This window comes from Eleutherodactylus coqui, chromosome 3 (assembly GCF_035609145.1).
Source record: "Eleutherodactylus coqui strain aEleCoq1 chromosome 3, aEleCoq1.hap1, whole genome shotgun sequence".
Lineage (NCBI taxonomy): Eukaryota > Metazoa > Chordata > Amphibia > Anura > Eleutherodactylidae > Eleutherodactylus > Eleutherodactylus coqui.
Window position 1 is genome coordinate 286,991,355 of NC_089839.1, and position 14,682 is coordinate 287,006,036.

Sequence of the window (14,682 nt, forward strand, 5' to 3'; positions counted from 1 at the left end):
GCCCACTCTTCTGTAAAGAATTGAGGAGGCTGACTCCCACTGCGCCGCCCATGTTGGAGTTGGTATTCCACTATAGCTCTACGCTGCTCATAGAGCCTGGCCAACATGTGGAGCGTAGAGTTCCACCGTGTGGGCACGTCGCACAGCAGTCGGTGCACTGGCAGATTAAACCGATGTTGCAGGGTGCGCAGGGTGGCAGCGTCCGTGTGGGACTTGCGGAAATTTGCGCAGAGTCGGCGCACCTTTCCGAGCAGGTCTGACAACCGTGGGTAGCTTTTCAGAAAGCGCTGAACCACCAAATTAAAGACATGGGCCAGGCATGGCACGTGCGTGAGGCTGCCGAGCTGCAGAGCCGCCACCAGGTTACGGCCGTTGTCACACACGACCATGCCCGGTTGGAGACTCAGCGGCGCAAGCCAGCGGTCGGTCTGCTCTGTCAGACCCTGCAGCAGTTCGTGGGCCGTGTGCCTCTTCTCTCCTAAGCTGAGTAGTTTCAGCACAGCCTGCTGACGCTTGCCCACCACTATGCTGCCACGACGCGCGACACCGACTGCTGGCGACGTGCTGCTGCTGACACATCTTGATTGCGAGACAGAGGTTGCGTAGGAGGAGGAGGAGGAGGAGGGTGGTTGAGTGGAGGAAACATACACCGCCGCAGATACCACCACCGAGCTGGGGCCCGCAATTCTGGGGGTGGGTAGGACGTGAGCGGTCCCAGGCTCTGACTCTGTCCCAGCCTCCACTAAATTCACCCAATGTGCCGTCAGGGAGATATAGTGGCCCTGCCCGCCTGTGCTTGTCCACGTGTCCGTTATTAAGTGGACCTTGGCAGTAACCGCGTTGGTGAGGGTGCGTACAATGTTGCGGGAGACGTGGTCGTGCAGGGCTGGGACGGCACATCGGGAAAATAGTGGCGACTGGAAACTGAGTAGCGCAGGGCCGCCGCCGCCATCATACCTTTGAAAGCCTCCGTTTCCACAACCCTATATGGCAGCATCTCTGGCTGATAAATTTGGCTATGTGCACGTTTAACGCTTGAGCGTGCGGGTGCGTGGCGGCGTACTTGCGCTTGTGCTCCAACACTTGTGCTAGCGACGGCTGGACGGTGCGCTGAGAGACATTGGTGGATGGGGCCGAGCACAGCGGAGGTGAGGGTGTGGGTGCAGGCCAGGAGACGGTAGTGCCTGTGTCCTCAGAGGGGGGTTGGATCTCAGTGGCAGGTTGGGGCACAGGGGGAGAGGCAGCGGTGCAAACCGGAGGCGGTGAACGGCCTTCGTCCCACCTTGTGGGGTGCTTGGCCATCATATGTCTGCGCATGCTGGTGGTGGTGAGGCTGGTGGTGGTGGCTCCCCAGCTGATCTTGGCGCGACAAAGGTTGCACACCACTGTTCGTCGGTCATCTGCACTCTCAGTGAAAAACTGCCAGACCTTTGAGCACCTCGGCCTCTGCAGGGTGGCATGGCGCGAGGGGGCGCTTTGGGAAACAGTTGGTGGATTATTCGGTCTGGCCCTGCCTCTACCCCTGGCCACCGCACTGCCTCTTCCAACCTGCCCTGCTGCTGCACTTGCCTCCCCCTCTGAAGACCTGTCCTCAGTAGGCGTAGCAAACCAGGTGGGGTTAGTCACCTCATCGTCCTGCTGCTCTTCCTCCGAATCCTCTGTGCGCTCCTCCCTCGGACTTACTCCAATTACTACTACCTGAGTGATAGACAACTGTGTCTCATCGTCATCGTCCTCCTCACCCACTGAAAGCTCTTTAGAGAGTTGCCGGAAGTCCCCAGCCACATCCCCCGGACCCCGGGAACTTTCCAAAGGTTGGGCATCGGTCACGACAAACTCCTCCGGTGGGAGAGAAACCATTGCTGGCCATTCTGGGCAGGGGCCCGGGAACAGTTCCTGGTAGTCTGCCTGCTCCTCAGAATGTGTCATTGTAATGGAGTGAGGAGGCTGGGAGGAAGGAGGAGCAGCAGCCAGAGGATTCAGAGTTGCAGCAGTGGACGGCGCAAAATTCTGGGTAGTCGATAGATTGCTGGACGCACTTTCTGCCATCCACGACAGGACCTGCTCACACTGCTCATTTTCTAATAAAGGTCTACTGCGTGGACCCATTATTTGTGAGATGAATGTGGGGACGCCAGAAACGTGCCTCTCTCCTAATCCCACAGCAGTCGGCTGCGATACACCTGGATCAGGAGCTCAGCCTGTGCCCACACCCTGACTTGGGCCTCCGCGTCCTCGCCAGCATCCACGTCCTCTAGGCCTACCCCTACCCCTCAGCATGCTGTATTACCAGTAGTGCAGAAACAGAACGCTGTAATTAAATGTGCCGCTTATTGGCCTGTGGTTGGAGGCTGACTTCCCTTACGGAACGCACAGCAGAGCCAGGAAACAATTTTGCGCACGCCTGTAGTGAGACGTAGGTGCGTATGACTGAGCTAGTGGAATTCACAGCCCAGAAGCAGTCAAGTGGCCAAAGGCCAGTAGTAGGCCTTAAGTATTTTGCTTCTATTTTTTTTAAATGCTGAGCTGATACAACAGACAGATACTGTAGGCAGCGTATAATATTATGTATACTGTTTCCCTCTGGTGGGATGACAGCGCTGATGTAACAGAGACAGCAGATTCAGGAAACAATTTTGCGCAAGCCTGCTGTAACGCTTAGCTGCGTATTAATTAGGACTACTACCCCCAGCAGATAGATACTGTAGGCAGCGTATAATATTATGTATACTCTTTCCCTCTGGCGGGATGACGGCGATCATGTAACAGAGACAGCAGATCCAGGAAACAATTTTACGCAAGCCTGCTGTAACGCTTAGCTGCGTATTAATTACGACTACTACCCCCAGCAGATAGATACTGTAGGCAGCGTATAATATTATGTATGCTCTTTCCCTCTGGCGGGATGACAGCGCTGATGTAACAGAGACAGCAGATACAGGAAACAATTTTGCGCAAGCCTGCTGTAACGCTTAGCTGCGTATTAATTAGGACTACTACCCCCAGCAGATAGATACTGTAGGCAGCGTATAATATTATGTATACTCTTTCCCTCTGGCAGGATGATGGCGATCATGTAACAGAGACAGCAGATCCAGGAAACAATTTTGCGCAAGCCTGCTGTAACGCTTAGCTGCGTATTAATTAGGACTACTACCCCCAGCAGATAGATACTGTAGGCAGCGTATAATATTATGTATACTCTTTCCCTCTGGCGGGATGACGGCGATCATGTAACAGAGACAGCAGATCCAGGAAACAATTTTGCGCAAGCCTGCTGTAACGCTTAGCTGCGTATTAATTACGACTACTACCCGAAGCAGATAGATACTGTAGGCAGCGTATAATATTATGTATACTGTTTCCCTCTGGCGGGATGACGGCGATCAATTTTTTGGAAAAAGCCCACTGCCTATATAGCCTGAATATCTCTTTCTCTGCCTCACCAGTACTGGCCCTATACTCTGTACAATGACTGCAGACTGCGGACGCAATGCTCTGCACGGCCGATATACAAAAAAAAAAAAAGTGCAACACTGCAAAAAGCAGCCTCCACACTACTGCACACGGTTAGATGTGGCCCTAAGAAGGACCGTTGGGGTTCTTGAAGCCTAAAATAACTCCTAACACTCTCCGTATAGCAACTCCAGCAAGACAGCACTTTCCCTGAACTATGTCAGAACGCATCTGAGGTGAGCCGCGGGAGGGGCCGATTTATATACTCGGGTGACACCTGATCTCGCCAGCCACTCACAGCAGGGGGGTGGTATAGGGCTTGAACGTCGCAGGGGGAAGTTGTAATGCCTTCCCTTTCTTTCTATTGGCCAGAAAAGCGTGCTAACGTCTCAGAGATGAAAGTGAAAGTAACCCGAACATCGCGTGGTACTCGTTACGAGTAACGAGCATCTCGAACACGCTAATACTCGAATGAGTATCAAGCTCGGACGAGTACGTTCGCTCATCTCTAAAAAAAAAACTGTTCCATTTTACTTCCCACTGATTTCAATGTGATCTGTGTGACAGGGGTGGGGGGGATAAGCCAGGCCCGGGAAACTGTGATGACTCAGTGAGCAATAAGTCTGGGAGGCCTGCCTAAAGGGAAGGAGCGTAACTAAAGGCTGACAGCTCCTTGCTCTTGACTGCTCATACAAGCCAAGAGCTGGGAGTTTTTAAATTTCCCGGGCCTCCCAGGCTCTCTGCGCGTGTGAGTGACGTAATGACATCTGGTGCACATGCACAGACGCTGGAGTCAGGTCCTGCAGGACCAGAACCCTGGGGGACATCGCAGGGGACGGGGGGTGAGTATTCTCAGCTTACCTTACGGATCCATTCTGTAACAGGAGCTGAAACTTTAACTTTTATTTACTTTGCATTGACTTTAATGCGATCGCCGGTATCTGGCGATCGCATGACCGGGGGACGGTCTCACAGTCCGGAATGACAGCTCCAGAATGTCAGCTACCTCTGGTAACTGACAGCATGCAGCTGTCACTTTCACAGCCTGCAGGGGTTTTAATTCCCAGAGGAAGCATGTTTTTACATCCACGGTGATTAAAGCCCAGCAGGCCAAGACGTAAAAGCACTATGGCATGGTCACTAAGGGATCAAATCAGACCCCAAATGGGAGAATCAAAGTTTGAGGAGCTATATAATATATTTGCATCCAATTGAAAAGGACATTTGGGAGGAGAATTGTGAGGAGAGCCCCGTGTGTCAACTACTCTCAGCCAATCAGTATTGTTATACTATATTCCTCCGAAATATCCTTTTCAGTTGGTTGACAGACACACTTTCTGGTCCCCTAAATTCTGGTTCTAAAAAAATTGGAGATGTAAGCACACACCAGTTTAACCCTTTATGAGCAACTCATGGATATTCTTGTTTTTACAGCCCAATGACTATATGTCTCAAACACTAGGATCATAAATCAATCCAAACACTAAAAGTGTCACTTCGATTACTATATATTAATGATTTTGGTCATTTCAATTAAAGGAGAAGACAGATATTTCTTGGATCTACCACTCAGCTATCTTATTACCATGTGTTAAATGCACTAACCCATTTTCATAGTCTGTGTAATGACATTCTTTGCTTCCTAATGTGCTCGGGTACCATTTTATGCTATTTATTGGTGAAGTCATGGAAATAAAGCTGTAGGGGGCAACACAATTGCATTCTTCTGCTGACTTCTTATTAAATTGTTTCTATAATCTTCCCCATTAATGTGGGAAATTGGGGCATATTCATCAACCTATTTATAAACCACTGAATGTCTATTTTAACAAAAAACATGATAAACAAAATGAGTGTTATCTAAAAATTAAAATGAATAGCGGCAAAATGACAGGAGCCTCAAAATAAAGAATATGGATGAGGTATATGTGAAATTTACAGGGTGATTCAAAAGTCCGGGCCGGGCAGAATATCTTCTGTATGAAAATAAGCCCTACCCTGTTTTTTCTGGATTTTTGGTGGGACTTGAAATATAAGCCCTACCCTGAAAATAAGCCCTGGTTGCATTACATATTTAAAAAAAAGCAATACATTACTAAGCAGGCTAAGTCCTGGTCCCTCCCGCTGCTTTCCGGAGCTCTGGCAGGCTTCCTGCAGTTCTCAGCCGCCCATAGAAGATCGCTTCCTGATTACGGGATACATAAATCCCGCTTCCAGGAAGTGATCTCAGCCAATCAATGCAGAGCTCAATGAGCCAACATGATGGCTGGGATTGGTTCATCCAGCGCTGCATTGATTGGTTGAGCAGCATTCGAGGACCAATCACAGCCATCGCATTGCGGAGACAGGATTTATGAATTGGTCAATCAATGCCGCAGCTCAGCTAATTCATAAATCCCACCTCCACAACACGATGGCTGTGATTGGTTCTTGAGCGCTGCTCAGCCAATTGATGCAGCGCTGGATGAACTAATCACAGCCATCGCATTGGGTCATCCAGCGCTGCATTGATTGACCATCGCTTCCTGAAGCCGGGATTTATGAATCCTGTAACAGGAAGCGATCTTCTGTGGGTGAACAAGGACTACAGGAAGCCTGCCGGGGCTCTGGTGAGCAGCAGAAGGGGCGTGGACCAAGCATGCTAGGTAAGTAAAATAAGATCTTCCCCAAGAATAAGACCTTGTGCCTCTTTTTGGGCAAAAATTAATCCTTTCCAATCCAATTTGTATCCTGGTTTTCCTAGTTGGCTTACTCTTTTTCTGCCGTTATACAACGGCGCTATATGCTAGCTAAAGCCAGTACTACATGAGGTGACACGTTGGATAGGCTCCGACAGCAGAGAGGCTGGCAATATACAGTAAGAGAACCCCGACGGACGTCTTCCAACATCGAAGCTGTACAGCCTTAAATCATAATGTCTTCAGAGGTCAGACAGTGAATTGGAAAGGGTTAATATAGGAAAGGGTCTTATTTTCAGAGAAACGGGATGTGGTATGAAAAACACTTATTACATGTTTTCACAGGTATCAGAAGATGAGGTTAATAGAGATGAGCGAGCACCCAAATGCTCGATTCCGCGTGAGTCAAGCTTTTCGTAAAATTCGAGAGCTCTACTCAAGTAACGAACCCCATTGACTACAATGGGAGACTCGAGCATTTTTGTATGTGGGACGCCGGGTGCCGAGCTTTTTTTTTTTTTCCTAGGTTCGAGCACGGCTTGATGCTTGTTCGAGTAACGAGCACCATCGAGTACGCTAATACTCGAACGAGCATCAAGCTTGCCAGAGTATGTTCACTCAACTCTACAGGTTAACAATCAAGGGCAACAATGAGATCATCCTGCACAAAATGGCAGAAAACAAAATAAGAAGTTCAGGAAACTGCTATTGTCCAGGACAAACCAAGAGCTGGTCATCCAAGTTTCCCTAATCTTCTGAATCAGTTTCCCGACAGTTCATGCACTCACTGGTGGTCTTCCTGGGTGTTCGTGATTGAAAGCCTTAACCACCTCATGTGAACATCTTCTATTGACCATCAGAATGATCTCAGTTCTGTCCTGGATTGTTAATGACATCTTCTGGTACCTGAAAAGACTTGGAGTTATTGTTTGCCATACTACATAATTCAACATAACAACTTTATTTATGTTCAATGTGGCATCATCCATAGATCGAAAATGGTTGCAGGTATTAAAAAAATGACTGCACCTATCCATTTCCTCCAGGTACTCTTGTATCCTCCCAAACTCCAAAAACATACAGATCGGTGAACATAGACTGTGAGCCCCAATGGGGACAGAACCAAATAACAGGTGATATAAAGTGCTGCGTAATATGCACATGCTATATAAATAAAGTTGATTATTCATATCAATTTGTGATGACGTTTTACCCTTGAATAATGTATCCCACGACCTCCTTTTACATGGAAGTTTCTTGGACTGAATCCAAGATGGCTGCCACCAAGATGGCCAACAGGAACCACCATAGTAGCAAAAAGTTTTCCTCACCCATCTAAAAGTTCTACAAAGTTTCTTACTTGCATCTCCTTTCATTTAGAAGATATTCCAAGTGGCCCTGATGTGTGAATCACCCTGTATAACGACTCCCCTCTTCTCATGACACTCTAATTACTCCATAATATGTATCTGGATTGTATTGTATTTGCTGTTGTACTTATTGGGAAATGTTGATAGAAAACTTTATAGCTGATGGAATATTTTATATCTGAATATTTTATATTTTGCTTCAACAGAAGACCAGTTTGGAGTTCTACATAGACATTCACGCCCATTCCACCATGATGAATGGATTCATGTACGGGAATATCTTCGAGCAAGAAGAGTTATTTCAAAGACAAGCCATTTTTCCTAAACTGCTCTGTCGAAATGCTGAGGACTTCTCTTTTGTAAGTATCACATCAATGTTGTGATTCATATCAAGCGGTCAGCACAGGGGCCTGATAGGTAAGAGCCAACTATTCCCCTCTTAAGGCCGAAAGCAGCGTGTGTGTTAGATTATATATCAGGGACTGCACTAACGAATGTTATAGACCACAATTACTAGGAGATTGTTAGGGAAATAAGGTGATGCTGTATGATGAGTTAATGGAACGCTATATATACTTAGGGTATATATATTTGCAAAAAAGTATGTGAGCCCTATTGATTACTAATAAAATGTGATCTGTCACCATTATAGACAAACACAATTAATTGATAACCACAGTCCTAAATGTTCTTTATTTGTACATAAGTCATGCTTTTATAACATGCCTTCTGAGGTCTCTCGAAAGCTGATTCACGCCAAACAACCTTTCTTCATTGAAGGGTTTTTCCCGGTAGAATACTACCCAATACTACTACATAATGACCTAGTCTTAGGATAGCTCATCAATAGTTGATCGGCTGGGGTCCGCCGCTCACTTCAGCTCCGACCTCTGTGTAGTTGCGATGGACCCCAGTCGATTAACTATTGATGACCTATCCTGAGGATAGGTCATCAGTAGTATTCTCCCTGGAAAACCCTTTTAAGACAAAGGTTTGCATACTTTTCCTCCCTGCACTACAGATATTTACTCAATGGGGCATTTTTACTCAGACAGGTACCCATCTCTCAGTGTCAAATGTATTAAGAGGGGCTGGCTTTTTAACACTTTCCAATCCACTGTCTGACGTCTGAAGACATCCTGGTTGAAGCCTGTACAGCTCTGGTGTCGGAAGACGTCCGGCAGGGTATTCTTACTGTATATTACTGGCCGCTCTGTTGTCGGGGGCCTTTCCAGCATGTCCCATACAGCAGTACTGGCTCTAGCCAGCAGATGGCGCCATTGTATAATGGCAGAAAGAGAAAGCCCCCTAGGAAACCCTGAATCCAAAATTGGATTGCAAAGGGTTAATACATATGTTTCATCCAACAGCACCTCCATGTGCCGGATTGATAAGCCTATACCAGCTAGGAGCTGGAGTAGGTTTTCTGTATCATGTATGCCAGTAGTGAGGTGCCGAATAATCACACTAAAACTCACAATTTTGACATCTATGTCAAAACTGTAACTTTTGAACATCGGAATTCCAGCATCCAAAGAATAATAAGCTCCAATGTACTCAATAAAACATGTGAATGGTCCAACTATCTGTGTGTTATTAGATTGCGTTCATCTGTATTTGTAACTTAAATAACAATCAGACCACATTCTATTAGTACTGAATGAAAACATCCAAGTCATTCCAAAAGGTTCACTTACTTTTCCTTGCAATTAGTATATGTCCACTCTTACTTTTCCTGAAATTTTGTTAAGGACTCCAATTTCTTGTGCCATAAATTCAATATATTATCACTACCTATTTGTAATCTTGCAAAACCCTTGACAGGATGCAATTCACAGCACAACCTCTAGGTGGCCACATATAGGAATACATAGTAAAAACATCTTCTGACAGAGTATCGCAAAATCATTTTTTTTTTTCAAAGCTGGTCATCTCGCACCTCTCATCAGAGTGTCAATGCTAATATAGCAATACATGAATTAGGAGTGTGGCGCAGATCTCCATCTTCGGAATAGCGTTCCACTGATGACCATTTTATCTTACTTGGTATGCAACATATTTTTCTTGTAGATGTAAGGCGCATTTAGGAATCTCCGCTGTCTTCCTTTTTTTTTTTTTTTTTATTATTGTTCATCAAAACTTTGGTGAAATAATAATGAGGAAAAAATGTGAAGGTCATTGTGCCCTAAAATAGCCGAGTCTGCAAACTTCAGGAGCCATAATAAAAAAAGAACCATTTGCCTGATGGAAAGTAATAGAAGTGTTCTCATCAATGAGGCAGGCATACAGTAAATGGTTTTATTTCACTGTTTTCGGTATTACAAAGCCTTACTGCATTCTGTATAGAGCCAGTGGAAAAGCAATAATACTGTAATTATAGGGCCTCTTTAACGCACCCATTTTGCTGATTACATTTCTTTCCTATGTACGGGAGCAATATTGGTCCTACTGCGGGACCTCGGCCAATTTCCATTTTATTTTCTCTACATTATAAACACTATTATTTTTATTGACGATTGCCCGGAAAATTCACCTGGTCTGCAACTCCAAGGAAAAGAAATACCCTTGCGGATTTCTTAAAGAAACATACTCCCAGCTAATGTATGACTGGTAGCTGCTAATTGCTCTTAGACCCAGCTTTGCTATGCATGTTTTTGGCACCACGAATTGTCCATGAAACACCCCGAAAACCTTATAGTGCTGGTCTGAAGGGCTCATGACCACAGCCAGGTCGGATTCCACCGACGAAATATCGCAGCAGAATCAGATCCGGCGCCCCCCGGAGACCCCATACTCACCTCTCCGGATCCGCCGCAAGTGTCTTGCCCACGGATTCTCATTATAATTGCCGCTGTGCTCACAAACTGGTGTAAATAATGCCAGACATGTACGCCTGGTCAGCACCAGGAATGCAAGGAGGAGCTGGGCATGGGCTGAGGACATGACGAGGCGTGCACCTCTTCATGTATTCAGCGCACCATGCGCTAAGGAAAAATCTTACTAAGCCCCGGGTCAGAAATTCCAGGCTTAGTAAATCTCCCCCAATATATATTGCACTGATGGGCAGTCTGATTTTATTTTGCAGAAAGCAGCAAGATAGCAGCATACCCACCCCAGAACAGATTAGTAAATAAATACTGTACCATAACCAAGTTCAGAGCATAAATACGGCATCACAACCAAGCTCATAACACATACAAAATAAACTAATCTCATAACATAAATACACCACTAACCAACCTCAGTACTTAGATACAATACCAGAAACAAGTTCCTAACATAAATACTATACCAGAACAAAGCTAATAACTTGAATGAAATGCAAACCGACCTCAATACATAGGTACAATACTAGAACCAAGCTCATAACATACATACAGACCCAGAACCAAGCTCATAGCATAAATGTAGTACTAGAACCAAGCTCAGAACATGAATGCAAAAGCAGAACCAAGAGACTATGTTGCAGGGACACCAATGGGTTTACACGGGCACCAAGCAATATCTAAGGGGAGAAGAAAGAGCTAAGAGGAGGCTTAATCATATAGCTCCAAAAAACACTGCAGCACAGAGGAAGATCATCTGGCCTGCTAGACTTATGGGGTGATGATCATCTCTCAGCCTACATCTGCTTGGTGCTCCATTCCCCACAAGCTGGTGGCCAGCACCCTATGCGACTGCCCGAATTACACATTGGTAAAGCCAGCCATGGTAAAAAATTAAATCACAAAACCATGCCAGTTTGATCAAAGCATGGTTACACGCTGGCCACGCTTCATTCACCACATGAGAGACCAGAAAGCTTGTTTTTATATATATATATATATATATATATATATATATATATATATATATACCATATATACTCGAGTAGAAGTCTAGTTTTTCAGCACATTTTTTGTGCTGAAAAAGCCCCCCTCGGCTTATACTCGAGTCAGGGAAGGGTTAATAAAAAAACCCTCCATACTTACCTCCCAGCTGGCGTCTGTGTCCCCGGCGGTGGTGCGGCAAGCTGTTTGAATTCCTGTGTTCACGGCAGTGCTGCCGCAAGGTGCTTGAATTTTCCCAGCTGTCCTCCCCTGCCACCCTCTCTGCTCGGCTCTTCCATCCCCCGCCGTCAATGCTGTGATTGGATCGAGCGCCAGCCAATCACAGCCGACGCTCAAGCATTCACAGCCAATCAGTGACTGACTGGCGCTTGATCCAATCACAGCGCTTACTTACACAGTGCTGACGGCGGGGGATTTGAAAGCCGAGCAGGGAGATGACAGTGGGGAGAATTCTAAAGCGGTTTGCCAAACAGACACAGACGCCGGCTAGGAGGTGAGTATGGAGGGCTTTTTTTTTTACCCAGTATGTACTCGAGTATAGCTAGGCTTATACTCAAGTCAATAAGTTTTACCAGTCTTTTGTGGTAAAACGTATTGACTCGGCTTGTGCTCGGGTTGGCTAATACTCGAGTATATACTGTGTGTATATATATATATATTTATATATATATATATATATTTTTTCACAGTGTTTTCCTGAAGTTTATTTGGTCCCTGAGAAAATGATTTTGATGTCTCACGCTTTTTGTCAGGAGCACATACTTTTGGAGGGGACAATTTTATAATTTTTAAGGGGGCATATACTTCTAAAGGACGAGGCATATACTTTTTGGAGGGCAAATACTTTCTATGGGGTGAGTTGTCAGCAATACACCTTGCCTTTTATATATAAAGGATAAAGTCAAATAGGTTATCTGTAAATCACCCCATAAGTGATAGAACCTAATGGTAAGGGATTGCTTTAAAAGTCACATCAAATAAGCTGTCTTCTGCTGAACCTTAGGCCCTTGTATTACAGCCCCTTGTTAATGTCAGAACCGAATGCCTGTAATACCAAGCCTGGCCACTGCAGTGGGCATGGAGCTATCTGCTTCCTGCAGAAATCAGCTCAGTGCACAAGCACAGCGGCCTGGAGAACAGCTAATTGATGGGTGACCCAGATGATGGTCTCCAACCAACCTACTACTAATGACTTATCCTGAGGATAGGCTATCAATAGTTTGCAACTGGATAATCCCTTTAATGACACTATAAGAATTTATTCTCCCACAAAAAAATGGGAAAGGTGGGCACATACAGGGGGTGGACAAAAATATGGAAACACTATATGAAATACATACCTTAAATTACATGGAATTATAAAGCATATCTCAATACATGTAGAGATTGATTTTAAGTGGAGGTAATATGACACAGATACTGATGGCCAAAAGTGAACATCTGCCCGAGTAACAAAGTTCCATTGGTCAGAGGTTTGAGCCACTCAGCTGCTGTTACCAGCCGGCTCCCAAAATCACCCAGAGCAGGGCAAGAGGTGAAGTAAACACAAATTTGGTGGGAAAGCTCTCAGCCAAGCAGGGGTCAAAAGGGCAGCTCAGTGCGAATGATTAAAATCCCATGCATTTCATACAGTGTTTCCATATTTTTGGCCACCCCCCCAATGAACTCCAGTCAACTGAGGAAAACACAGCATAACCTATTAATAACTACGCAGGTTTTTAATGTTATTTCAATAACCTTTTGCAAAATTGGAAACAAAAGCCATCTAAACATACATTTTTGTGCAGGGAAGAAAAATGCCATGATTTGCACACTGTGTGCACACATTTGTACATCAAGCCTTAATCATGCACTATATAGAAATAAAAAAGATTATGAAACTAAGCAATTTCCATTAGCGAGTGCAGGTTGCTTCTGGGCCTGCCAGGCATCCACTGCGTTGGCCATAATTGACTGTCTCCCAGCCTTAGCCAAGCTGAGAAACAATGTTCTATTAACCACTGACAGACACATTGAAAAGATTACTCTCCTTAAAGCATCTGTCAGCACTGATTGATTTACCAAGCACCGCGGACTTGAAAAGGTTTCAAGCGCAGATACAATTTTGTCGGCATTTATCACACCAAACTAAAAAGAAATCCCGATGATATTAATAATGCACAGGGCTTTCACATGCAAACCGGGCAGATCGAGTTAATAACTTGTTTGCTGTGAAATGGGATTCATTTTGGAGATGGTTTCATTTATCTGAATCTCCCCTAAATGAGTCACAGCTCAAAGGGATTTAGTTCTGCGGCTTAAGAATTGAATCTCAGCTAAGCAACAGGTTCAGGAAATCAGGTTCCGCCATACAGAAGCACAACCGGTGCCCAAAGGGTTCAACCGGGCTTGGAAATTTTTGCAACTAAATTGATTTTAAAGCATAATACATAGACTGCCATACACAGCGCCATTTATGTAATGTAGCATTTCATTGTACTGAAATTCTGGTCCCACATTTGGGACTCAGGGCTCATGCATATGACTGTAGTATAGTGGCATTTTGTACAGAACTGTGGAAGAGCTGCCATAGAGGTGCATGAACCCCCTACTGCATATCCATATGCCGCTGATTTCATAGGGAGGTTTTCTATCTGAGGCCAACAGAAAATTGATGATGGCATGATCAATTGGACTCTATGTACAGGGGTAGGGCTCTTTCACACGAGTGTCACGGCCACAGCACGACCGAAAATCGCGTTAACGGTTGCACAAATCTGCTGTTTATGCGCCCATTCAGACGGCCCGGGTTTGGCGCATATACGCTGGGCCTGGATTGCCATCGGGTGGGGGGGAGACAGTTTAGCTCTGCTAAACTGCCTCCCTTTTTCTGCACCCTCACCAGCTCTTGGCAAGGGAAGGGGGTGGGATGAAGCGGGAACTAATGTGCTAAGCTCCCACCCTCTCTCCTCTGCTTGTCGGCTGCCAGCAATGGGAGGGGGCAGGACAGGGTTGGAGCTTAGCAACTAGCTCCCACCCCGTCCTAACCCCTTCCATTGCAAGCAGCCGGCAAGGGGAGGAGAGAAGGAGGGAAGTGTGTGGGAGTTAAGCAGACACGCTGCTAAAATTCCCCCCACCTCCCTTCTCCGACAGCTACCATAGGAGTCTATGGAGCCACCGCTGTTTTATGGTCAGGAAGATAGTTCCTGAACTATCTTTCCTGGCTGGGCGCTTTTACGCTGCGGGAATATCCCCATCTGAACTGATGCTTTGTAAATCAATGCATCAGATGGGTAGCATATATTGGCCGGGCGTGAAAGCGCGGCTGATATACACTCATGTGAATGAAGCCTTACTCTGTGCTAGAAT

At 45.8% G+C, this 14,682-nt stretch overlaps 1 protein-coding gene across 1 annotated transcript in view; it reads left to right on the forward strand.

Moving 5' to 3' along the window:
• The window catches only part of AGBL4 (AGBL carboxypeptidase 4), a 1,858,614-nt gene that overhangs the window by 1,670,964 nt on the left and 172,968 nt on the right, over positions 1–14,682 (forward strand). The window contains exon 10 of the mRNA XM_066594768.1: positions 7,711–7,863. Within this exon, the coding sequence (XP_066450865.1) occupies positions 7,711–7,863 (153 nt within the window). The remainder of the gene's footprint in view (positions 1–7,710; positions 7,864–14,682) is intronic.